Here is a 27,725-nt window from a genome sequence, read left to right on the forward strand (position 1 = left end):
CCAGCATGATCCAGTCTTCATGACTGTATCTATTGTAAGTTCTCTTTCTGATTGGGGACCACTTTGTCGAGCACCTTCACTGCATCCGCAACAAGGATTTCCCCGTGGCTAACCATTTTAATTCCAATTCATATTCCCGTTCCAACATGTCAGTCCATGGCCTCCTCTACTGCCATGATGAGGCCACTCTTCAGTTGGAGGAGCAATACCTCATGTTCTATCTCAGTAGCCTCCAACATGATGGCATGAATATCAACTTCTCTAACTTCAGGTAATTTTCCCCCTTCCCCCTTCTTCCATTCCTCACTCTGGGTCCTGTCCTCCTTCCCTTTCCTCAATGGCCCACTCTCCTCGCCTGTCAGATTCCTTCTTCTTCAGCCCTCTACCTTTTCTACCTATCACCTTCTAGCCTCTCACTTCATCTCCTCCCTCCCCAACCCACCTGATTTCTCCCATCACCTGTCAGCTTGTTTTCCTTCCCTCATGTTCTTATTCCGGATTCTTCCCTCTTCTTTTCCAGTCCAGATGAAGGGTCTCAGCCCAAAGCATCAACTGTTGATTCCTTTCCATAGATGGCGCCTGGCCTGCTGAATTTCTCCAGCATTTTGTGGGTGTGGCTCTGGATTTTTGGCATCTACGGGATCTCTCATGTCTATTTCTTTTTTTTAACTGTAGGCTGGAGAAAAGAAAGCTGCAAATTTCTTTCAGCCAGCTAACACATGCATTCCACTCATCAAACCTCAGAAGCACTAACACAGCACTTTGGAGGATGTGGATACGATAGCTGTGGTCAACACACTTAAGAAGTAGGAACCAGTGCCAGAGGAACTTCATGGGAAAAGGAAATTTTACTTATTCTAGTTATTTACAAATGAGGAGCACATTTAACGCTTTATTGTGAAATACAATCATACTCTGATAATCTAGCATCCAATTGTCTGTATATCCTGAAGATTCAGCATTTTCTCACTTATTACTTTGGTATGTGAGCTATGGATCTCGAGTGCAAGTGGATGTATGGCTAGAAACAGGGTCTGTTATGCTTATATATTTACTGCACCCTTTAAACACAGTGGGTTTACTTTGTTTAAAGGAATTTTATTTATTATGCTGCATTTATTAGTAAAATGTGTAATGTAAAAACAGTGAAATAAATATGTTCGGTTATTAATAGGAAAACATCCAAAATTCATAAACCTTAATAGCTAGCAAAACCAAAGTCCCAAGCATGCTGGATTATCGGTTTAATGGTTTAGTACTGCCCATAAGGAACGCCAAACATTGCAAGCTTGCTGTTTATTTGATTCTCTCTGCAAGAAGGAAAATTGGATAACTTAAATTATCTTGTCCTAAGATAAGGTTTACACAGCAGCAAATTTGCATGTGTATATATTATTCAGTAATTTTTCATCAAAGACACCTAATTCTCTTTTTCTTTTCCCTGTTTTTGAAGCAACAGTGGGAACTTTACTAATTAGGATCTCTAAGAATACACTGCTTGATGATGAGTCCCAGTCAATTACATTCCTTTGCAAATTCTCATTATCCCTACCAACCAGGTAATCAACTCTCAATTCATATTTCTTGATGTAATGATGGTAATGGCTGGTTCTTCACTTGCAAAGATCAGGAGGGAAGAAGAGTTCTCAGGAGTGACAGCACAATTGGTGGTGACTGCAGAGGCCAATTCTGGATCTGCAGATTCTGGATCAGTAGGGACACGGGAACAGCTGAGATGCGGATACTTGGGTAGTAGGATCCTTCCTCTTCTCTTCAGCAGTTGTTCTTCTGGTTTCTTCAAAATTCTTGGCAGCTCCATGCATCAGCATTCTCCAGCAGTCTCTGTCACAAGCCAGCTGCTGCCATTCGTTAACCTCGATGTTTGCCTGAGAGAGCTGCTGCTTAAGTTGGTCTTTGCACCTCTTGCACAGAACACCGTGATCTATCTTGCTCTGAGAGAGTTCTCCGTAGGGTACTGCTTTTGGGAACCTGGAGTTGTCCATGTGAGACACGTGGCCTGACCAGCAGAGCTGCTTGAGCAGCAAAGTGGCTTCAATGCTTGGAAGTTGAGCGTTCACCAGGACCTCGTTGTTGGAGACATGAATCTGCCAGCTGATACCCCTGATGGAGTGGAGGCAGTGCCGATGGAAGTGCTCCAGCAACTGGATTTGCTTGAGGTACAAGATCTAGGCTTCAGAGCCATATAGCAGTGTTGTGATGATGGCAGCACTGTACACCTGGTGGTTCTTTCTCATACGTTTCTGGAGGCGCCTGATATTTCTGTCAGTGTGGAACCCGATGCAGACGTTCTTCGAAGTGGTCCCTTTCGTTTCCCATAGCATCATGATGAAAAAGATGGCAAAGATCATTGGTGCCAAAACGCAGCTTTGTTTCAACTCAGTACTGATGAGGAATGGGTCAGACAAGGCGTCATTGTGTTTAACCTGACCGCTTTGGCTTTCATGGAGCGACTGCAGGATGGTAAGGAATCTCAGGGCACAGCTGAGCTTTGACAGAATGTTCCAGAAACCATCACGGCTGACTGTATCAAAGGCTTTGGTCAGGTTAATGAATGCCACGTATGGTCACATGTTCTGTTCACACTTCTTTTGTATATGGTGCAGGATGAAGATCATGTCGGATGTGTCTCTGTTCACTGTGAATCTGCACTGACCCTCTGTGAGGTTGTCTTTAGCAATAGTAAGGATGATTCTGTCCAAGAGAGTTCTGGCGAGGATCTTCCTGGCAGTAGACAGCAGGGAACGCCTCTGTAGTTTGAGCAATCCAATTTCTCCCCATTGTTCTCGTATAGGGAGTCAATTACAGTGTGCTGTAGGTCATTCTGATCAGTTACATTCCTTTGCAAATTCTCACTATCCCTACTAACCAGTTGATCAGCTCTCAATTTATATTTCTTACAGTTCTGTCATCAAATGAATATCACTCATTATAATAATGTATATTCCACTGTAGGTATCAGCCAAATAGAACCTCCTCTTCCTTAAAGAGTCATATAAAAGTACAGCACATAAACAGGCACTTCAGGCCAGTTAGTCCATGTTAAAACATTTAAAACTGCCTATTCCTATTGATTGAACTGGGACCAGAGCCCTCCATACACCTACCATCCAGGTACCTATTCAAACTTCTCTTAATCAAGTTCACATACACCACTTGTATTGGCAGCTCATTCCACACTTCCATGACCCTCTCAGTGAAGAAGTTTCCCCTCATGTTCCCCTTAAACTTTTCGCTTTTCACACTTAACCCATGACCTCTGGTTGCAGTCCCACCTAACCTCAGTGGAAAAAGTCTGCCTACATTTACTCTATCTATACACCTCATAATTTTGTATACCTCTATCAAATCTCCTCTCACTTTCCTACATTCTGTGGAATAAGTTTATTTATTTATTGAGATACCGCATGGAATAGGCCTTTCTGGCCCTTCAAGCCACACCGCCCAGCAGTCCCCTAATTTAATCCTAGCCTAATTATGGGACAATTTTCAATGACCAATTAACCTACCAACCATACATCTTTAGACAGTGGGAGGAAACCAGAGCACCCAGAGGAAATATACGCAGTTATGTACAGCAGTACCGGGAATTGAACCTGGGTTGCTAGTGCTCTAATGCATTGTGCTACCCACTGTGTTACCATGCCACCCAAAAGTCCTGACCTATTCAATCTTTCCTATAACTCAGGTCTTCAAGACATGGCAATGCTGTTGTAAATTTTTTCCGTACTCTTTCAACCTTATTTACATCTTTCCTGTAGGCAGGTGACTAAAACAGCACACAATACTCCAAATTAGGCCTCACCAATGTTTTATACAACTTCAACATAACAACCCATCTCCTGTACTCAATACTTTGATTTAGAAAGGCCAACGTGCCAAAAGCTTTCTTTACGACCCTATCCACCTGTGATGTAACTTTCAACAAATTTATGGACCTGTATTCCCAGATCCCTTTGTTCTACCACACTACTCAGTGCCCCACCGTTCACTGTGTTAGACCTACCCTGGTTGGTCCTAGTGAAGTGCAACACCAGCTGTCATTTTTCAGTCCATTTTTTCCAGCTGGTCCAGATCCCGTACCAAGCCATGATAGTCTTCCTCACTGTTCACTATACCCCCAGTCTTGGTGTCATCCACAAATTTGCTGATCCAGTTAACCACATTATCGTCCAGATTGTTGATCTAGATTGTTAGAGTGAGTTTTTGGGTAGATGATTCATTTACACTTAAATGACTTTGGCCACCAGTCTTCTGTTTGAGAAAGTACTGTGGATTGAGTTCATAACAATGCATTTCCTAAAAGCTGTGAATACCGGAATACTAGTCCAGACGCTGCAGATGGAAGTGTGAAGTTTACAGGTAGTTTCGAAGACAGCCTTATCTATACTTTATAAATATGAATTGTCCTCTATTTTAGCATGTAAAATACCAAATAAATGTACTGTGGACCTTTCTACCTCCCTGAAATAGTGGTGCTACCTCCCTGAAATGGGTTTTTGCGGGTGGGATGTCTGTATAATTTCCTGGTTTATTTTTAGAACCTTCCTTAAAACAATGGAACAATATTGGCTATCGTCCTAGCCTCCAATCCTCTGATACCTCACCTGTCGCTAAGGATGATTTAAATATTGCTAAGGCCCTAACAATTTTTGCACTTGCCTCCCGCAGGGTCCAAGGGAACACCTTGTCAGGCCCTGGGGATTTATCCACCCTAATTTGCCTCAAGACAACCACCTCCTTCTCTATAAACCATGTATTGCTGTGTTGCCCAAGTTCTATAGAATCTGTGTCCATCGCCCAAGTAAATACAGATGCAAAAAATCCATTTAAATCCCCCCCACTTCTTTTGGCTGCACACATGGATTATCATTCTGAACTTCTAGAGGACCAATTTTGTCCCTTGCAATTCTTTGCTCTTAACATATCTGTAGATTCCTTGAAGATTCTCCTTTACCTTGTCTGCTGGGGCAATCTCGTGTCTTCTTTTAGCCCTCCTGATTTCTTTCTTAAGTGTTCTCTTGCATTTCTTATACTCCATAAGCACCTCATTTGTTTCACCCTCATATACCTGCTATGTATCTCCTTTTATTTTCTTAACCAGAACCTTAATATCTTTTTAAAACCAATTTTCCAGCAAGTGTTAGGTATCCAGCAAGTTATCTCCAAGGAGTACCATACTGTTGTCTTAGTGACCCACCTGAACTGTAATGAAACATTTCCTGTTTGAAGTTATCATATTTGTGCACTTGAGCAATTGATACTTGTGCTGGGACTGGAGCATGATACTAATGAGATGCTCTGATGTTGAAGTCACACTAAATAGTTGCAGTAAATGAGAGCCAGTCACTTAGCTTTGCTAAGACAATGATGAGTAGCCAATGAGATAATGTTGTCCACTGAGGCTCTCTGTTGGTCAGGATTGACCATGGACGTTGCGTCTTAGTTGTCTACGTGATATCCAAGCCTGTTTGCAAACCAGGGCAGTACTATATGGAGAGCAAGCTGTTGTCTATGAAGCTGATGAATCCAAAGGAACGGCAGCAACCAATAAGAGTTTGGCACCAACAACGTTGCAGGAGTTGTCAGTCAGTGTGAACTCAACATAGGTCCGCCTTACGGACTCCAGCTCTGGATTTTTCTTTGGGGTTTACTCCCAAAGCCTTCCCCATGAGTGGGTATAGCCGCAAGCCTGCAGAGGTTTGAAGGAGTTTTTTTTCTCCTGGGTGAGCTGTCAACCACAGCTGACAAGCCACATCTGCCCACAATGACTGGTTTTAAGACACCAGTAACCCGCCATTGCCCTTTCTCCTGTCAGCAGAAATGGTTCCGCAGATCTTAGAAGCTATGGCACACATTAAGGCCAGAGTGGATTTGCTTCCCAGAAGCTATTTGAGATGCACACTATTAGGAGCATTTAATAGGTAGAGGCAAATTATCCCCAGTAGCCACTCCCCCAGCTATGACAACCTTAAGGAAGCCACTAGAGATCAGACAGTAGGAAAATCCAAGACAAAATAATGCATTGGTAATAGTTCCAGCAAAAATTATAAATCAATTTTGGGAACTAATGTTGAGGTATTAATAATATTTAATAATCATTCCAACAATTGGTCTCAAGATACAGTAGACTTTGAAAAATCAACATTAAGCAGAAAAAGCTTCAATGAAGAATCTCAACCTGAAATGCTGACAGATGCTGTTTGACCTGCTGAGTTCTTCCAGATATTCCAGATCCTAGCACTTGCTGTCTCCAGTGTCTACAGGAAGAGGTTAATAGTTCAGGGAAAGAGCAGACTGTCACAGTCTTGTGGGCTACACTATCAAATAGTTATGAAAGATATAGTTCAAAGTAAATTTATTATCAAAATACATATATCTCACCATATACCACCCTGAGGTTTATTTTCTCATTCGTAATTACAAATTAACACAATGGAATTAATGAAAACCACACACACCACAAAGATGGAAAAAAACAACCAATGCGCAAGAAACAACAGAATGTGCAAACACCAAAAAGAAAAAAAAATAAAATCAATACCCTGTGTTGTAGAATCCTTAAAAGTGAGTCAATAGGTTGTGGAATCAGTGCAGTATTGGGGTTAGTGAAGTTATCCCCTTTAGTTCAACAGCCTGATGGTTAAGGGGTAATAACTGTTCCTAAACCTGGAGGTGTGAGATTTGAGGATCCTGTACCTCCTTCCTGATGGCAGCAGTGAGAAGAGAACGTGGACTGGATGGTGCAGGTCCTTGATGGATGCTGCTTTCCTTTGACAGCACTCCTTGTAAATATGCTCAGTGGTGGAGAGGACTTTACCTCTGGTGGACTGGGTTGTGTCCACTACTTTTGGTAGGGTTTTCTGTACAAGGGCATTGGTGTTTCCATACTAGGCTATGAGGCAGCCAGTCACTATACTCACCATCAAACATCTATGAAACTTCATCAAAGTTTTAGATGACATACTGAACAAGCTTCTAATAAAATGGAGGCACTGCTGATCCTTCTTTGTACAATAGATCTTCTGAAATGAGATCCTCTGCACCTCTGATCCCCGATGAGAACTGGTTCATGGAACCTCCAGTTTTATCCTCCTGTAGTCCATAGTCAACTCTTTGGTTTTGTTGATATTGAATGAGACGTAGTGGCACCATTCAATCTCCTTCCTATTTGCTGATTCGACACCAACTTTGATTCGTTCAACAACAGTTGCGTCATCAGCAAATTGGAGTTGCTCTTAACCTCAAAGTCATAAGTATAAATAGGTAGAGCAGGGGTCTAAGCGCACAGCCATGTGGTACACCTGTGCTGACAGTGTATGTGGAGGAGATGTTGTTGGCAATCTGATCTGACTGGGGTCCGCAAGTAAGGAAATTGAGGATCCAGTTGAATAAGGAGGTCTAGGTCTTGGAGCTTATTGATTAGTTTTGAGAGGATGATAGTGATGAATGCAGAGCTGTAGTCAATGATGAGCATCCTGATGTATGCACGTTCACTATACAGATGCTCCAAAGTTGAGAGAAGAGTCAATGAAATGGCATCTACTGCTGACCTGTTGTGATGGTAGGCAAAATGGAGCAGATTTAAGTCACTCCTCAGGCAGGAGTTGATATGCTTCATCACCAGCCTCTCAAAGCACTTCATCACTGGCCTATAAATGAGGTCCCTTCTGCTGAGTCTGCAAATTCTGGTGACATCTGAGCTTCCAGACTTTAATTCAACACTTAATGAAAGGTACAGTGCTCTCTTAGAAAAAACACATTAATCAAAATAGAATCTTTTTAAAGTTCTTTGGAATCCTCTATTTGTTCTATTCCATTTTTCAATTATTACGTATTTGAGATTATAAATCTCACTCAGATGTGGCTGTCTACCTCTGACTGAAAAATAAACATATTAGCTTGTGGATGATGTAATATAAATAAGACACAGAAATAGAATTAGATCATTTGCCCCATCGAGTTTGCTCCACCATTTCATTATGACTGATCCATTTCCTTCTCAACGCCTTTCTCCTGCCTTCTTCCCTAACCTTTTATGTCCCGTCTAATCAAGAAATTATCAACCTCCGCCTTAAATACACCCAATGACTTGGCCCCTACAGCCATCCGTGTGAACAAGTTCCACAGATTCACCAACCTCTGGCTAAAGAAATTCTTCCTTATCTCTGTTCTAAATGGATGTTCCTCTATTCTGAGGTTGTCCCCTCTGGTCCTAGACAGCTCCACGAGAGAAAACATCCTCTCTACATCCACTCTACCTATTCATTTCGACATTTGATAGATTTCCATGAGATCCCACCTGATTTTTCTAAATTCCAGTGAGTACAGTTCCAGAGCCATCAAATGCTCTTTCATTCCCGGAATAATTCTAATGAACCTTCTCTGAACCCTCTGGAATGTCAGCATTCCCTTCTTAAACAAGGGACCCAAAACTGCTCACAACAATCCAAATGAGGCCTCAGCAGTGCCTTATAAAGTCTGAGCATTACATCCTTACTTTTATATTCTTGTCCTCTTGAAATGAATGCTAATATTGCATCTGCCTTCCTTACTATCAACTCAGCCTGCAAGTTAACCTTTAGGAATTCCTGTCTAAGGACTCCCAAGTTCCTCTGCACCTTGGGATTTTGCATTTTTCCTTGTTTAGAAAATAGTCTACGCTTTTATTCCTACTACCAAACTGCATGACCATACACTTCCTGACACTGTATTTTATCTGCTACGTCTTTGCCCACTTTTTTTTTATGTTATCTGCCAATAATTTGGATGGTGGAATTGATGGCTTTGTGGGTGGTCCATCGTCCATATTATTGACACATAACATAAAGAAAGTGGGCCCAACACCGACCACTGCGGAACTCCGCTAATCACCAGCAGCCAGACAGAAAAGGCTCCTTTTATTCCCACTCTTCAGCCAGCGCTTTACTCATACTAGTGTATTTCCTGTAATATCATAGGCTCTTCTCTTGCTAAGCAGCATCGTTAAAGGCACCTTGTCAAAGGCCTTCTGAAAATCCAAGTTCACAACATTCACCAATTCTCCTTTGTCTATGCTGCTTGTTATTTCCTCAAAGAATCCCAACAGATTTGTCAGGCAAGAAAACCATGCTAACTTCGGCATATTTTATCATGTGCCTCCAGGTGCCCTGAAACTTCATCATTAACAATCAACTCCAAAATCTTCCCAACCACTAAGGTCAGGCTGCCTAGCCTATAATTTCCTTCCTTCTGACTCTCTCCCTTCTTTAAGAGTGGAGTGACATTTGCCACTTCCCAGTCCTCCAGAACCATGCTAGAATATATTGTTCTTGAAAGATCATTACTAATGCTCCACAATCTCTTCAGGTGCCTCTTTCAGTACCCTGGAGTGTAGTCCATCTAGTCCCTGTGACTAATCTACCTTCAGACCTTTCAGCTTCCCAAGCACTTTCTCCTTAGTAATAGCAACTGCACTTACTTCTGCCCCCCGACACTTTCAAACTTCTGGCATTCTGCTAGTGTCTTCCACAGTATAGCACAAAATACTTAAATCAGTTCGTCCGCTATTTTCTTGTCCCCTATTACTGCCTCCCTAGTCTAATTTTCCAGTGGTCTGATATCTATTCTCACCTCTCTTACTCTTTATATATCTGAAAAAAACTGCTGGTGTCCTCCTTGATATTATTGGCAGGCTTACCTTAATATTTCATCTTTTCCTTCTTTATAAGCCCTCACTTCCAATATTTTACTTACCATCTACTGGTTTTTAAAAGCTTCCCAATCCTCGAACTTCCCACTAATTTTTGCTCTATTATATATCTTCTCTCTTGCTTTTATGTTGCCTTCGACTTCCCTTGACAGCCATGGTTGTATCATCCTGCCCTTAGAATACTTCTTGTTCTTTGGGATGTTTCTATCCTGTGCCTTCTAAATTGCTTTGCCATCATCTCTTCTAGTATCCTCTTCCAATCAACTTTAGCCAGCTCCTTGCTCACGCCTCTCTAATTCCCTTCACTCCACCTTAATACTGAATCAGCTGACTAGCTTCTCCCTCTCAAATTGTAGGGTGAATTCTATCATATTATGATCACTGCTTCCTAAGAGTTCCTTTACCTTAAGCACCCAAATAAAATTGAGTTCATTACACAACACCCAATCCAGAATAGCTGATCCCCTAGTGGGCTCAAGCACAAGCTGCTCTAAAAAGCCATCTCATAGGCAGTTTACAAATTCTCCCTCTTGGGATCCAGCACCCATCTGATTTCCCCAATCTACCTGCATATTGAAATCCCCCATGACTTGTATCACTGCCCTTTTGACATGCCTTTTCTACCTTCCATTGTAATTTATAGCCCACATCCTGGATACTGTTTGGAGTTTCGCACATAACTCCCATCAGGGTATTTTTACCCTTGGAGTTTCTTTATTCTATCCACAAGTATCTATAGCTTTCAATTCCATATCGCCTCTTTCTAAGGATTTAATTTCATCTTTTACCAAAACAGCCATGTCACCCCACTCTGCCTACCTACCTGTCCTATTGATACATTACATATCCTTGAATGTTAAGCTCCAAACTATGATCTTCTTTCAGCCATGGCTCCATGATGCCTACAGCATAACTGCCAATCTCTAACTGCGGTACAAGTTCATCTACCTTATTCTGTATGCTGTGTGCATTCAAGTAAACCACCTTCGCCCTCGTATTTGTCACCCTTTTCGATTTTGTCTCCATTACACTGCAGCTCATCCCACCGAGAGCAATTTTGCCCTTCATTTGCCAGTCCTTCCTGACAGCCTCACTATACACTGCCTCAGCTGTATACCAACTGCCCCATCCCTAGCTCTATCACTCTGGTTCCCATCCTCCTGCCAAATTAGTTTAAAACCTCCCCAATAGTTCTAGAAAACCTGCCCGTAAGGATATTGGTTTCCCTTGGGTTCAGGAGTAACCCATCCATTTTGTACAGGTCATACCTTTCCCAGATGAAATCCTAATGATCCAGAAATCTGAAACCCTGCCTCCTGCACCAGTTCCTCAGCCACACATTCACCCGCCAAATCATACTATTCTTACCCTCACTAAAATAGACTGACAAGTGTTTATCACGCTTGATACTTGTTCATGTAACAATACTAGCAATGAGATCTTTGGTGATTACTGAATATACACAACGTTTATCAAAGCTTTCCAGTCCTGCTTTGCCGTTTTTCCTGTTTCATTGATCTCCGGCCCTTATAGTCCCACTTGCCATATTAGAACATAGAATATAGAACTGTAGAGCACAGTACCTGCCCTTCAGCCCACAACCTTAAGCCATTCTTTTAACCTACTCCAAAATCAATCTAACCCTTCCCTCACACATACTCCTCCATTTTTCTTTCATCCATGAATCTAAAGAGTCTCTCAAATATTCCTAATGTACCTGTGCATCTGTCTAATGTGTGCACTTACCTCTCTCTGTGTAAGAAGCAAAGGAACCTCTGACTCCCCTTCCCCAATCACCTTAAAAGTATGTCTTCACCTATGTCCTTTTGTATTAGCCATTGCCATCCAGGGAAAAAAGTGCTGGCTGTCCGGCTGTCCTGGCTGCCTGGCTGTCCTGGCTGCCTCTTATCATCTTATATACCTCTATCAAGTCACCCTTCATCCTCATTCAGTCCAAATTCACTCCAATTGTACAATATTTAGTTGTATGGAATAACATATTGAACTATATCTTATGTTTAAGTAAATCCCTTGACAAGTCTTCCATTAAGTCATCAATTCAGAGTTCTAATGCAAACTGCCCATTTCGTAGAAATGCCCCAGTGGCACTGCTGCTTGGCCTGTGGCCTAGGTTACACTGATCAGGGCCTGCTGCCTGCATTCACGAGTAATCTTCTTCATCACCTTGTATTTCACTGGGTCCAATACTAAACAGTAAACCTATTGGTTGAAAGTATATTATATACTAGTAGAATGGCCAATATAATGCATGATCGAAACATACGCGCTGGCCAGAACAACATCCATCCAAACCGCTTATAAAATATTGATGGGTAATAGAAACATAGAAAACCTACAGCACAATATAGGCCCTTCGGCCCACAAAGCTGTGCTGAACATGTCCTTACCTTAGAAATTACAAAGGGTTACCCATAGCCCACTATTTTTCTAAGCTCCATGTACCTATCCAGGAGTCTATTAAAAGACCCTATCGTTTCCTCCTCCACCACCGTTGCTGGCAGCCCATTCCACGCTCTCACCGCTCTCTGTATAAAAAAGTTACCCCTGACATCTCCTCTGTACCTACTTCCAAGCACCTTAAAACTGCGTCCTCTTGTGCTAGCCGTTTCAGCCCTGGGAAAAAGCCTCTGACTATCCACACGGTCAATGCTTCTCATCATTTTCTACATCTCTATCAGGTCACCTCTGTCGCTCCAAGGAGAAAAGGCCAACTTCACTCAACCTATTCTCATAAGGCATGCTCCCCAAACCAGGCAACATCCTTATAAATCTCCTCTGCACCCTTTGTATGGTTTCCACATCCTTCCTGTAGTGAGGTGAACAGAAATGAGCACAGTACTTCAAGTGGGGTCTGACCACGGTCCTATAAAGCTGCAACATTACCTCTCGGCTCTTAAACTCAATCCCATGATTGATGAAGGCCAATGCACCGTTGCCTCCTCAACCACAGAGTCAACCTGCGTAGCAGCTTTGAGTGTTCTATAGACTCGGACCCCAAGATCCCTTGGTTGTAAAGTGCTGTGCCACACCATAAAAATGATGTAAAAGTTGCTGTTTAAGTACATATCCACCTCTGGTGCTTAATTCAAATAAAGGCAACAGAGTTTTAAAAAGTTGTGACTGCTGCCCATATATAGGTTGCAAATATATTCAATGCAATTTAAGAAACTTAGAAAGCTTTTATTAGGGTGAATACAAGGAAACATGGCAGAGTTTATGAACTCTGCTCCTTACTTTGCAAAGCTCACCAGGTCTATGACTACAGGGAAAAGGATGACAGTGTAACATAATGGACCTTTTCTGAAACAAGCATGCACAAACTATGTTGCACCACTGTTGTTACCTGAAAGGAACCCCTGGCATATGATAAAGGGTTTTGCTATCCAATATGTATGGTGGATATTTTAGTCGACATCTTAAGGAGTGACTATATAAACTGGTTACAGTTTCTGCTGAGAAGTGAGTGAATTACATACTATGTTCTTCATTAAAAGTCACATCTCTGAAGTGCACGCTGAAGTTCCAGTCCTCTCAATGCTCACTTCTTCTACATCCTCTTGTCACAGTTACTCCTGTCTTCCATGCTTTTCCTTGTCCTTCTTATTTACTTTGGACCATAATTTCAAACCAAGCAACCCTGGATGATCATAGTTACAATTTTCCAGGCAGGACAATATCCTGACAAATATCCTCCATACTCTCTCCATGCAACCACATCCTTGTTAAACAATGTGACTACCTAAGAACTTGATTTTTTTTTACCTGGCCAGATTTGAAGCAATTACTTATTTTTGAATGGTAAAGGTGAAATCGCAGAGGCCTCTCAATCAACACCAAGAAGACAGAAAGCATGGTCATCTCCAGAAAGACAAACATCCCACAATGTGTGATCAAAATCGGAAATACAAACATCAAACAAGTCAACAAATTCAAATATATTGGCAGCCTAATAACAAGTATTGGCAGGTGTGACACAGATATCAAATACAGAATAGCAATGGCGAAAGAAGCTTTCTAAAAAATGAAGACCATATTAACAGACAGAAAGATGAGCATGTACAAAAAACAGAATACTGCAGTGCTGCATTTATTCTATCCTGACATATGGAAGTGAATGCTGGACCATTTCTCCAGCAATGGAAAAGAGACTAGAAGCAGCTGAATTATGGTTCTACAGGAGAATGTTAAAAATATCATGGACCACACACACATCAAATGAAGAAGTTCTCAGAAGAGCCCAAGCAGTTCGATCACTCATACCAACAATAAGAGAAAGACAACTCAGATTCCTAGGACACATCATGTGGAAAGATGAACGAGAAAAACTCATACTCTCTGGAAAGATTGAGGGGAGCAAACCTAGAGGCAGACCTTGGCTTATGTACATCAAAACCATAGCCAGGTGGCTAAAAGCATAGCCAGGTGGCTACACATCGAGGAAATGGAAGTCATCCAAAGAACAAAAGATAGATTTATATGCAAAACCACGGTCACCAAAGTCAACATCGGATATGGTACCTAGACAAACAGACAGAAAGGTGAAAGCAAAAAAGACAATTGGCTTGTCTGCTGATCAGCACGGATGCCTACTTAGGGTAATTTTTAACCTGTTATGGATTAGATATTAGTGCTGATCAATATGTTAATTCAACAGTTAATGGTTCATTCATGAACTATGTTTTTGAAGTACGATATCATCATGAGGTATGATATTCTAGGAATAGACAAGATGCAGGTACTTGGCACCTTGGTGGGTATTTTTCAAGCACTTGTCAAAACTGCAGAGATAAAAGTAATATCATAAACTGCTAGTTATAATAAACACAAGAAATTTTGCAGATGTTGGAAATTCAAATTAAACACACTTAATATTGGAAGAGCTCAGCACATCGGACAGCATCCATGGAAATGAATAAATAGTCAATATTTTGGGCCGAGACCCTCCTTCAAAACTGGAAAGGAAAGGGGAAGATGCCTGAGTGTTTCTCAGGCTTTCTACCTGTCATCAGTTGAGATAATGACAGGATATGGGCAATATCTCACTAGCTTTGTAACCCAACACATAGTTTATTGAATAACGACACCATTCAAAATTAATTATAATAAATATTTATGATAATGATAAGATAAATGAAGTATACAAAACTATATATTTTTCCTTTTTATGCTTTGTATTTTAGTTCTCCCACTAGATCCAATTTTAGAACATACTACAAATTTGGGCAAGTAACAATTAAACAAGCAACCCATTTGCAACAGAACACTTCTCACCTTACAGTATTCATATGAAGTTTCTTCAGATTCTTGATAAACAACGCTAAAGGATATGCTCTTTGGATCAGAAGAAAAGACCCAGCTAATGGTCAATCCACATTCTTCAACTGCAATAGGGATAAGACTGTAGCAACTGGATTTAATAAACAGCTCTCTATTACTATTTCCAAACTGTCGAATCTCATCCACTGTGAGGGGTATTTTGAGCCTAAGATGGAAAAGAAAACAAATAAGGTTTCAACAATACCTTGCATTTATATAGACTGTGACCGAATCCTGAATTATTCCTTATGGACTGTGCTTTTAAAAAGAGAGAGGGAGCTGTAAAACACAGACACCTTGTTATTAAGAGAGAGAGAGGCGAAGACTGCTCACAGTTTGTTTGGAACTTCTGCAAGGACACTGCCAACATCTGAGTTCCTACAGAGAGAGAAGGGAGGAGCTACTTGATGGACAGCTGGTGTTCAGCATGGTGAGATAAATAGAAGGTCAGCTGGTAGACACACAGACACATGATTCTGGACACTGGATGAGCTTTGGGTGCCTCCAGAAAAGTCGGTTTTTGGAGGATTGACCAGTGGCTCTCGCAGTGTGGAAAACATGTGACCGGTGAGAAGTTATTAGTGTGTCCAACCCTCGCCTGGGTTGATAACTCCATCACAGAAAACAGTCCTCTTGTTGTGGTCACATTCGGTGACTTCTAAAGGATTTCGGAGGACAATGAGAAGAACTGACGGCACTGGCTTACTCGAACAACCACAACACCTCTCTCTCTCCATCACTACTCAACTCAATACCACGAACTGAACTGAACATTACCCATCACCGTAAGACTGTATCCATTTACCCCAGGCTTGAAGAAGCTTGGTTTTTATATTTCCACACTTATTGTCATTGCTAACTTGTTTGATATATCTGAATTTTATTATTGTATTGCGTAGTTACTAATAAACAAGCATTAGTTAATAGCAATACCAGATTCCAAGGTGTCTTCCATTTCTGCTGGTTCTTTAACCCGTCACGGGGTACATGACAAAACTTTGCTGATGTAGTAAGATATTGCAAAGTATTTCAATGGAGCATTATTGAGCACAATTAGTGAGTGAGCCACAAAGGATGCTGTGCCAGGTTTATGAAACCTTGATCAATATGGTAGGGTTTTCAAAAGCATTTTATAGGAGAGTCAGAGAAACAATGTAGGGTCAGAACTCCATAGTTTGTGGTCTTGACAGTTGAAGACAGGTCACTGACAGTGGAGTAATTAGCATCACTACTGCAAATGAAGTTATAATTGTAGGTGCACTGAGATCTCACAAAATCTACAACAAAACCATAGGAGATTATAGAGACCTGGCACATGAGACCATGCAGAGATTTGGAAACAAATATGAAAACTTTAAATTTCAGGAGTTTACAGACATGCAGTTAAAAATGCGCACAGTGGATTGTGAATGGGACTTCATAACATAAATGCTAGGATAATGGCTGTAAAATATATCAAACTATAAAGAATTCAATACGTAGTAGTCAGATTGGGTTGCATTTTTCAATTATAACTAAATACTGTGGATGAAAGGGGTAGTTCTACCAACGTTATGCACTTGCTAGCACGTTGATCTCCAACTAACTCTACCACTGTTCAACTCTTCACATTCGTTACACCATATGCAAGAGCTTTGAAAGAAATTGTTGTAATGGAGGGAAATAATCTAGAAGCATTTAAAAGGATGAATGTGCAGTTGTGGTACTTAAAGCATTAAGCATCATCCTCAAGCATTATCCAAAGCTTCTTACTGCAGTTATTTCAATTCTTCACACCCTACTGCCAGTTTGACCTCTCTGTCTTTAGCCTGTTTCAACAAAGCTCAATGTTGGCGCAAAGAACAAAACCTCTATCTTGACTCAACTTCCCTTGTGTTCTCCACCCTTCCCAACTTTATCCAGCCCATCCAACTTTCTCTACTTCTTTGATTTTGTTTGATTTCTGACTTTCCCAATTCTTAAGAAAGGTCAATAATCAGGGTTACAATATCATAATCTGATATCTGGCAATATCAGTTGACGGTATCAGAAGATTTAAATGATCTTTTGTCAAGTAAGGAACAAAAACACGGGTTCTTATGGGATGTTAGACTTCTTTTGGACATAGACTAACCTGATGGACTGAAATAATCTTTCCCGGTTCCTGAAAATTTCTGTATTTTAATTTACGTGGAAGGCTTTCAGGTACTCACGTATTTTACTACAATTAAATACTCACGTCATTTCACCACATTTCAACAAATTAATCTCCACATCTTGCATAGATTGTCTGGATCCATCTTCAGCTGGAAACCTTGCACCATCAACGGATGGTGTATCGCAGGTTGGACTTCTGAAAGAGTAAATTTGTATAGCTAAACATACAGTATCTTCAGTCATGTGAATGCAAAACTGCCTCATTTGCTGAGTTGAAAATGAAATAGAAAATATTAGAAATATTCAATCATCACCAAGATTCAGAAAGAATATGTTTCACTTATTATCTTTAATAATTTTGGTACAACTAGATTCTAAGCATTTTTTAGGCTTTGTAATTATATCAACCATATTTGGTGTCACAGCATTGTTCTGGGGGCTGGGGGTTTAGAAGCAGGACTGGTGGTCATTAGAGTATAGAAACAAAATCATAGAAGCCCAGCAAGATTAATTAACTCCCATATAATGGGATTAATAGGTTGCTTCCCTTAATATCCTCCCCATAAAGGAAGAAGCTTGAAAGGAACAGTTACGTCATGATGCAGCTGTATAAAACTTAGCTTAAGCCACATTTGGAATATTGTGTGCAGTTCTTGTTGCTGCATTACAGGAAGGATGTGGAGGCTTTCAAGGGGGCTCAAAAGAGTTCACCAGGATGAGAGAGTATTAGCTATATGGACAAACTTGGACTGTTTTCTTCGCAGTGTTGGAGGTTGATGGATGACATGAGAGAAGTATATAGAATTATGAAGTTACAAAGGCATAGATAAGGTGGGTTGTCATAGTATCCTTCCCGGGGTAGCAAATGACAAAAACTGGATGGCATAGACTTAAGATGAGAAGGAAAAAGTTTAAAGGAGATTTTTGACACAGAGAATTGTAATGTCTGGAATATGCTGCCGGAGAGATGGAAGCAGATATGATAGCAACATTTAACAGGTAATTAGACAGATAAATAAGCAGCAGATGGAGGAATGTAGACCATGTGCAAGCAGATAGGATTAGTTTAATTACGCAATATGGCCAGCAGTCAGCAGAGACTTTACTCTTTTATGTTCTACTGTGGCGACCAGAACTACACACAATACTATGTGTGGACTAGCTCATGTTTTGTACAACTGCAACATGATGTCTCAACTCATTATGAGAGTCTCACACAAGAGCATTGAACAGAAATATCAATTATTCCTTTGCCTCCTTAGATGTCGTTTGACCAGCTAATTCCCTCCAGCTCTTTGTTCCTTGCTTAACATGCATGATTAAGGCAATCAGTTATTATGACTGTGGTGAGGACCGGACAGGTTGTGTCTTTTCTGCTGTTAGCTCTTCTGAACATATTAACAACATGGCATTAATTCCATTGTTCAGTTTGAAAAGGTTCACATGGTCCAGCAGCCTTCCCAATACAGCAATCAGAGTGATTTGTGCCACAAGTAAAGACAGAAAATACTGGAAACACTCAGCAGATCAGTCAATGTACCTAGAACTAGAAACAGAATTAGCAGTTAACTTTGAAGAACATAAAATGCAAGGGTCTTTGATCTGAAATTTTAACTCTATTTTCTTTTCCATAGGTGCTGCTTGACCTTCTTAGTTCTTCCAACAGTTTTTGTTTTTATTTGGATTTCCAGCATCTGTGTTTTTTTAATTTTCATTTCTCATGTTACAAACATGTTTGCACACTTCCAAATTGAACAATATTCAGCAACAGGAGTACCAAACAACAGATGCTACATAGTCAAAACTATATGACCAATATATCAGCTAGAACTAGTGATTTATAATACAACTATTTTTATACTTCATGCTGTACACATGTATTTGTTAAGTCAAAGTTTTTTTTGTCCTGCTCATAATGTCCTGGCATTTTCAACATGTTGTGAACATATCTGTACTATTCCCGCAACCTTTTCAAAATGGTACTATTTGCTAACCTTTTCAGTCTTACAACTGAAATGTATTGCTTCAGATTTCTCAGACACCGATGTATCTATCTTAAATTTGTAAATAATTTGATTGATTATTATCACGTACTGAGGTACAGTGAAAAGCTTGACTTGCATACCATTCATAGAGATCAATTCATCACAAGGTAAAACAATAACAAAGTACAGAATGAAGTGTTATAGCTACAGAGAAAGCATGATGCGGGTAGACAATAAGGTGCAAAGTCAAACGAGGTAGACTGTGAGGTCAAAAATCCATCTTATCACCAAAGTAAGTTGTTCAATAGTTTTATAACAATGCGATGGAGGCCGTCTTTGTGTATCATCACTTCATGATTTTTTTTTGCTATACAGTTTACCACATTAATGAGATTTATGTCATCTGTGAGCTTCAAGTCCATTGGTCATGTAATGTCCAAAGTAGATAGCCTTCTCTGGGAGAGAGGTTTCAATGATGAAAATAAATGTATTCTTTCCACTTTTGAAATTATTTTCAGTACATTAAACTGAGAAGCAATCTCACTGAAACAGTTAAAAACGAGTAAGGATTAAAGGGAATCTGTATATATATTTTTCATGCTGGTTGTCGAGATTTATTTTTAACATTTCCTTCTTGTAACTGTTTTTCGATTCTTGTAATTGTTCCAGCTGGTATTCAGTTTCTGTTTCTCTTTATTTCGTATCCTTTTGCCTCAACAATTAATCTGCTAATTAAATTTGCTGATGATATTACATTGATTGGCCTATCTCAAATAATAACGAGGCAGCCTACAGAGAAGAAGATGTCAGCCTGACACATTGGTGTCAAGAAAACAATCTCCTCCTCAATGTCGTAAAGACAATGGAGCTGGTTGTGGACTACAGGAGGAATGGAGACAGGCTAACCCCTATTGACATCAATGGATCTGGGGTTGAGAGGGTGAACAGCTTTAAGTTCCTCAGCATAAATATCACCGAGGCTCTCACGTGGTCTGTACTTACTGGCTGTGTAGTGAAAAAAGCACAATGGCGCCTCTTTCACCTCAAACAGTTAGAGAAGTTTGGTTAGGGCCCCCAAATCCTAAGGACTTTCTACAGAGGCACAATTGAGAGCATCCTGACTGGCTGCATCACTGCCTGTATGGGAGAGTGGTGCGAACATCACAGCATATCTGTAGTTGTGAACTTCGCACTATTCAGGACATTTACAAAGACATGCATGTAAAAAGGGCCTGATCCGAGTCACCTCAGTCACTGGCTGCTACCATCTGGGAAACAGTACTGCAGCATAAAAGCCAAGACCAACAGTCTCTGGGACAGCTTCTTCCACCAGGCCATCGGACTGATTAGTTCACGCTGATACAATTGTAATTCTATGTTATATTGACTGTCCTGTTGTACATACTATTTATTACAAACTACTATAAATTTCACATTGCACATTTTGGACAGAGACATAACGTAAAGATTTTTACTCCTCATGTATGTGAAGGATGTAAGTAATAAAGTTAATTCAATTCACCAGACTGTGTACCTGCAGCTGCACCTCTCTTCCAATTAGTGCATGTGTGCGTGCATTTGTTTGTACGTTTTGTATGCATGCATGCACACACACACACCTGCGAGATTTGGGGGTGGCAAAAGTGAAAAACAAGCTGTTTGAAACTTGATGTTCAGTTCATAGAAAACTGAGGAACGAGAACAAAGGCCAAGGAAGGTTAGCAGTCTGTGACTGGATGAGAATTTGGGGGGGAAATGCTACTTTGGTGAGCAGCACTCAGTACTGAAAGAGCAAAGTTTAGTGTTTGGGCATGATGTAACTTAGGTCACAATAGAGTTATAGAGCCCTAGTTACAGTACTTAACACCAATCTTGGAAAACTTGGCAACAGTGTTCTGTGCTCAGGGGAGCTGAATGTCTGCCTGTACAATGTTGGACCTGGAGATGGGACATGGTGAAATGAGGGACCTGATAATATTTCGAACAAGTCTAGGAAAAGAGTCTAAAGAATGGGGCTTGCAGGCAGCTGGTACCAGGGTAAAAGAAAACAATTTAAAGGATTGGTATTCAGTGAAGTGAACAAGAAAGAAGATATGTGCGGTAGGTATATGTAAAGTTACTCATTTTGCAAGCAATTGGACAGCCAGGATAAGAACATTCTAGTGTGACCAAAATATAGCAGAGAAATAAATTCAGTTTTGTCAAGGAGGTTCTAGGCCCTGGAGGGACAGCGGAAGGTATTTTAAAGCTGCTTAATATAGGGTTTGATCTACTACATCAATATAAAAAAGAAAAAAAAAACAGATAAGCAGGTAATTTTGAAATTTTAGGTGTCTGTAGAATAAAGTAGTTGAAAAATCTTAAGAAACTAAACATATTAGGAAAGAAGAAATCAACTATGCAAAAACTGGAACAACTATCACATTAGGAAGTTTAAGTGGCACAAATTGTTATTCAACAAAGTGCATTTTTTGAAGACTATGAGTTCTCTTTCTGTTTCAAAATGGAGAAATATGTATCGACATCATGTTAGTATCAGTAGACTTTGCACACAGCTATTTTATACACAGCTAGGACCCACAGTTAATATCTGAAGAAGGCAAACAATGAAGCTGATTTTATACCAAAGGTGCTACTTTTGAGCTCAAAGCTCTGCCAACAACTATTTTTAATCTTATATGGTTGAAATGCTGTCTTTCAAAGATGCTGAATACATCAATGGTACAGTGTATTATGGGCCTAAATTTGGATGGCAAGTGTATAAAATGAGCCCTGTGATGCTCATGCTGCTCCAGGTTTTATGCTCAATCAATGCAGGCTTCTTCTGCTACGGTCATTTCACATACACATACCCAAATTACCCCTGCAACCTTCCCACTTTCAATCAATATCATACATAATGAGGACTTTCCTCCATTTGATGCACATCCCTCTGAAAACACTTTCTGTCAGTGTACCTGTCTAAGTGCCTTTTATATGCTGTAATTATACTCAACTCTACCAGTACCCCCGGCAGCTCTTTCTGTATACCATTATAGTCTGTGTGAAAAAAATGCCTCTCAGATCCCTTTTAAATCTTTCCCCTCTAGTCTTAAATTCCTCGTCTATGAGAGACCGTGATCAATCATTTTATCTATATCTCTTGTGATTTATAAACCTCAATAAGATTACCCCTTAATCTCCTACGCTCAAGAGAAAAAAGTCCCAGCCTATCGAGTCTTGCCTTATACAGAAGATCATGCCGTAACATCCTCAAGAATTTTTTTCTGCACTCCTTCCAATTTAATACACCCAGACAACCAGAACTGCACACTGTAATCTAAATGTAGTCTCATCAATAGCTGGTACAGCTGTAGTACAATGTTTCAACTCTTGTACTGAATGCCCAATGAAGGCAAGCATGCCAAACACCTTTTTCACCATCCTACCTACGTCTCCACTATCAGGGAAATACGTACAAATTCTTTGGTTCTACAACACTTTCAAGAGTGCTATCATTTACTGTGTAAATCCTGCCCTGGTCTAATTTACCAAACTGTAACACCTCACACATGTCGAGTTAAAGTCCATTTATCATCCTCTGGTCCACTTACCCAAGTTGGTCTAGATCCACTCATAAGCACCCTCTACACTGTCCACTACACTGTCCACTACACCACCAATTTTTGTATTTTCAAGAAATCATGTCGACAACATTGTTATCCAAATCAGTAACAATTCAATAACATTGATCCCTGTGTTTTTCGTATTGGTCTCCAACTCTCTACTTCCACCTTCAGCTTGCTTCCACCAAACCAACTATATGTATGTATCTTATGTTACGTACCCCGTAACTGGGTTGCCAAACCAGCAGAAATGGATCACTCAGTTGGAGTCTGGAGTACTAGAACTAAGAAAGTTTTATTAAAGAAACAAGCAACACAGTAATCGAAAGGATAATAAATGCAACAATTCAACAATGATAACCATACATGTGCACAGAATTAAGATAACAGCATCAATCAAGCTCTATCGTTGTCTAGGGGTAAATGACCAATTTCAAAATGACTCAAAGTTCAGTTCGCAGTAATCGTTGCCATGGCGATGGACAAGGTGGGGGAAGAGAGACAGAGAGAACAACTCATCATTCAGCACAGCTTCACTCACAGACCAGCGAGAATGCTCACGAGCAACTTTTGGGCGGGTCCTTGGTGATGTCACCTGAGGCCACCGACTGTGACCCCTCCTCCAGATGCGGTCGATCCTCTGCAGTGAACCCGGCACCCAGGCAAGGGCGGACACACACCGGGTTCCCGCTGATCGTACCTTTCCACCCTGTGCGTTGTCCGGTACTTCTCACCACTCGTGAGAGGCGCACCGCTTCCAGGGTCTCGTTACCTCGGGTGGCGTGTGTGTCGTCTTAGCGAACCTGTCCCTTTTTATCCCCCTGCTGGGGTATCGCCTGTCCATCATTTCAAACAGTTCAGGGTTCAAAGGGGGGAGCCGCTCCAGACAGCTCTTCCTCCCACATCCCTTCATTACACATCTCCAGACGCTGCTCCATTGTTCCTTATCTCTCCTTCCCCTGAGGGCAGGTGGCAGACCAACTGCTGATGCCACTGATGCTAGCCCAGGCCAGCAAACATCTTAATTTTATGTGTATTCTCGTAACACTTCCCCCCTTTAAGGATTTTTACCGGGAGGTAAAAATTACAAACATGACTACATTATCTGATACATACACAATATACATCTTTAACAGTTATTTAGCTAATACAGAGAATTTGAAGCTGTCAACACCTTGACAGACAGTCATCACATTTTCTGTTCCTTTTACACGTGTTATTAATAATCCCTTAGACCAGGCTCCAACTCAGCAAACTTCATAGTGGCCAAAAGCACTGATGAATTGCGACCAATGTAACCTCTCATTTGGTTTTGTCCCGGACCACAACAACAAGGGTCGTCCCATTCCGACTCAATTTTCTCTCGCAAGGGCTTAGTAGGAGGGGGACGGGTATTGACCGCAGAGTTATTGCAAAACTTCCTGCAGTACCCCACCATCTCCAAAAGCCTTCTGAGGGCCCTCTTGTCTGTCGGGGTTGGGAGGTCAGCGATAGCCTGCACTGTAGCTTGCATCACTGCCAGCTGCCCCTGTGTCACCACAATTCCCAGGTAAGTGACATTCGTGTGGCCGAATTCATTTTTTCCAAGGTTCACTATCAAGCTGGCTTCAGACAGCCGTGTTAAATTGCCAATACACACCTCTGTGTTCATCAGCCCTTTAGTCACTGAATTACTCAAAAAATATGGGTGTTGTTTACTTGGCCGCCCTATTGTAACCACAATCACCCAACGTCCCAGTTCTTTGCATTTCCTCGGGACAATCAAACACATGGGTGCGAGTCGTTTAATTACTCCTTCGGGGATTAAGGGAGAGACCTTATCAGTAGACCTGGCCAAAACAATAGCCTTCTCCCATCTGACCGATCCCATCCTAATCTTTTCAAAATGGTTTTTTTCTCTTAGCAGGGGGCCCTTAGCTTCATTGATTTCCACGCTAACACCGACTAGGTTTGTTAGCATATCAAAAGCCGGTGACCGTCTCAGTTCGCGTCGGTCATGATCAATAACATTTTTCCCCCTGGGCAGCCGGTAACTCTCTTTCATGATTCCACCAACTGTTTCCTCCAGCACCGCAAAATGTCCACCGGGGGGTACCTCGTGGGCCATGTTAAAAACCTCATCCCCATAACTCTTTTGCACCACCCCCCATTCCTCATCTGCGGGTACTGTACTTGATTTCCCTTTCTTCCTTAGCACTTCCTCCTCCGCACAATAGCTTGTCAAGGCTGTGTCAGAGAGAGCGGTCTCGGCAAAAACCATCAGCCCCTCGTCTCGCTCCTGCGTCTGCACAAATTCTTTCCTGGCTACTGCTACGTCCGTCCCAGCTCCCTCACTACCTCTTATCTCACTACACCCTGTCTCATACAAGGTTGGCAGAAATGTTTCAGCCAAATTCACCATCGCGGGCGGGGCCTCCATGCTGGCAGGCTGACCCGTCAATCTCACGACTGGGAACACGATTCCTCCGGCGATGTCATTACCGAGCAAGACTTCCACGTCTTTCATCGGTAATTCGGACCTCACCCCGATCGTGACTAGTCCAGAGACCAGGTTGCGCTGTAAATGTATCTGGTGCAAAGGGACTGACTCTGTCCCTTCCCCAACACCTTTGACCTCTACCTCCCCAGTCTGGGTCTCTGAGCTAAACTCTAATACACTCTTCAATATCAATGACTGACACGCTCCCGTGTCTCTCCAGATCCGCACTGGAACTGGTTTTAACCTCTCCTTCACTGACACCAGTCCGGCCGAGATAAACCTCTCGCGCCCTTCCTGGACTTTTTCAGACCTGTCCTTCCCTAGCGGTTCGCTTAACAGCTCGATACAGCCATTCAAAATTTCCGCTTTTCCTTTCCCCGTCTCCTTCCTTGGGGCAAAGCACCTGGACGCAAAGTGTCCGACTTTCCCACAATTATAACAGACGACCCCAGGAGACTTCCTACCAGGCTGCTCCCGGTCTACCTTATCCTTTTCACTAGTCCCCGGCTTACTTTCTGACTTTTCCGGCGGACTCTCCCCGCCGTCCTGACTACCCTTCTGGTAGCCTTTACTCGGGGCAAACTTCATTTTATGCGTCAACGCATACTCATCCGCTAACTTAGCAGTTGCGGCTAACGTGGCTGCCTCTTTCTCATCGAGGTAGGGTCTCATACCCTCAGGGACACAACCTTTAAACTGCTCAATCAGAATCAGCTGCAGCAGTCTGTCATAATCCCCCTCTACCCCCTTCGAGGCGCACCAACGCTCACAATATGTTTGCATCTCACGAGCAAACTCCAAATACGTGCGGTCCCACCGCTTCCTCGCATTCCGGAACCTCTGCCGGTATGCCTCCGGGACCAACTCATAAATCCTGAGGATGGCCTCCTTCACCACCTCATACTTCTGGGCATCTTCCGCGGATAAAGCTGAGTAAGCTTGTTGGGCTTTCCCTTTCAGTACACTCTGAAGTAAGACAACCCACTTATCCCTCGGCCAGTCCTGACTTATAGCTACTTTTTCGAAGTGGAGAAAGTACCGATCCACATCGGTATCGTCAAATGGGGGAACCAGCCTAACCTCCTGGGTCGCCCGGAACCCTCCACCTTGGTTCGGCACGAGCCCCTGCTCGGCCCTTATCTTTAACTTCTCCAGCTCAAATTCCCTTTCCCTCTGTTTCTCCTCTCTCTCCAACTGTCTGTCCCTCTCTCTCTCTTCTCTCTCCAACTGTCTGTCCCTCTCTCTCTCTTCTCTCTCCAACTGTCTGTCCCTCTCCTGCCTTTCTAACTCTCTCTCTTTCTCCTGCCTTTCTAACTCTCTCTCTTTCTCCTGCCTTTCTAACTCTCTCTCTTTCTCCTGCCTTTCTAACTCTCTCTCTTTCTCCTGCCTTTCTAACTCTCTCTCTTTCTCCTGCCTTTCTAACTGCCGTACCCGGAACTCGTGCTCGAGTCTCAGTTTTTCCAGCTGTACCTGTACCGCGTCTCCAGCAGGTTTTTCAATAGACACCTCCCCCAGCTCACCTTGGGGAAACACACCTTTAGATACATAGTGCTCTACAATAGCTCTGTGTATCTCCTCTCTCCTCATTGTCGACTTCACCTTAGCAAGATTCACCCGTTTGGCCACAGCTATCAATTCCGATTTCCTGGCATCCTCTAATGCCTCCAAGGTCGGCGCCTTTATAAATTCCTCAACCTCCATTTCTGCTGTTTGTCTTTTCTTTCTTTCGGGAATTTTAACCCAATCAATTTACTCCGTCCCAAATTTAGCGTTCAAAATCGCGGACGAGAACCCCACTTATGTTACGTACCCCGTAACTGGGTTGCCAAACCAGCAGAAATGGATCACTCAGTTGGAGTCTGGAGTACTAGAACTAAGAAAGTTTTATTAAAGAAACAAGCAACACAGTAATCGAAAGGATAATAAATGCAACAATTCAACAATGATAACCATACATGTGCACAGAATTAAGATAACAGCATCAATCAAGCTCTATCGTTGTCTAGGGGTAAATGACCAATTTCAAAATGACTCAAAGTTCAGTTCGCAGTAATCGTTGCCATGGCGATGGACAAGGTGGGGGAAGAGAGACAGAGAGAACAACTCATCATTCAGCACAGCTTCACTCACAGACCAGCGAGAATGCTCACGAGCAACTTTTGGGCGGGTCCTTGGTGATGTCACCTGAGGCCACCGACTGTGACCCCTCCTCCAGATGCGGTCGATCCTCTGCAGTGAACCCGGCACCCAGGCAAGGGCGGACACACACCGGGTTCCCGCTGATCGTACCTTTCCACCCTGTGCGTTGTCCGGTACTTCTCACCACTCGTGAGAGGCGCACCGCTTCCAGGGTCTCGTTACCTCGGGTGGCGTGTGTGTCGTCTTAGCGAACCTGTCCCTTTTTATCCCCCTGCTGGGGTATCGCCTGTCCATCATTTCAAACAGTTCAGGGTTCAAAGGGGGGAGCCGCTCCA

The 27,725-nt window shown here is 42.0% G+C and overlaps 1 protein-coding gene across 3 annotated transcripts in view; it reads right to left on the bottom strand.

The window, feature by feature from the left end:
• Window positions 1–27,725, bottom strand: part of fyco1a (FYVE and coiled-coil domain autophagy adaptor 1a) — a 244,449-nt gene that overhangs the window by 12,700 nt on the left and 204,024 nt on the right. For all 3 annotated transcript variants that reach the window (XR_010020753.1, XR_010020754.1, XM_063069670.1), the window contains exons 15-16: window positions 17,265–17,378; window positions 15,002–15,212 (exon numbers count right to left, since the gene is read on the bottom strand). Coding sequence is in view for 1 of the 3 variants with exons in the window: in XM_063069670.1 (XP_062925740.1) it covers window positions 15,002–15,212; window positions 17,265–17,378 (325 nt within the window). In the remaining 2 variants the exon portion in view is untranslated. The remainder of the gene's footprint in view (window positions 1–15,001; window positions 15,213–17,264; window positions 17,379–27,725) is intronic.

This window comes from Mobula hypostoma, chromosome 17, assembly GCF_963921235.1.
Source record: "Mobula hypostoma chromosome 17, sMobHyp1.1, whole genome shotgun sequence".
In the NCBI taxonomy this organism is placed as follows: Eukaryota; Metazoa; Chordata; class Chondrichthyes; order Myliobatiformes; family Myliobatidae; genus Mobula; species Mobula hypostoma.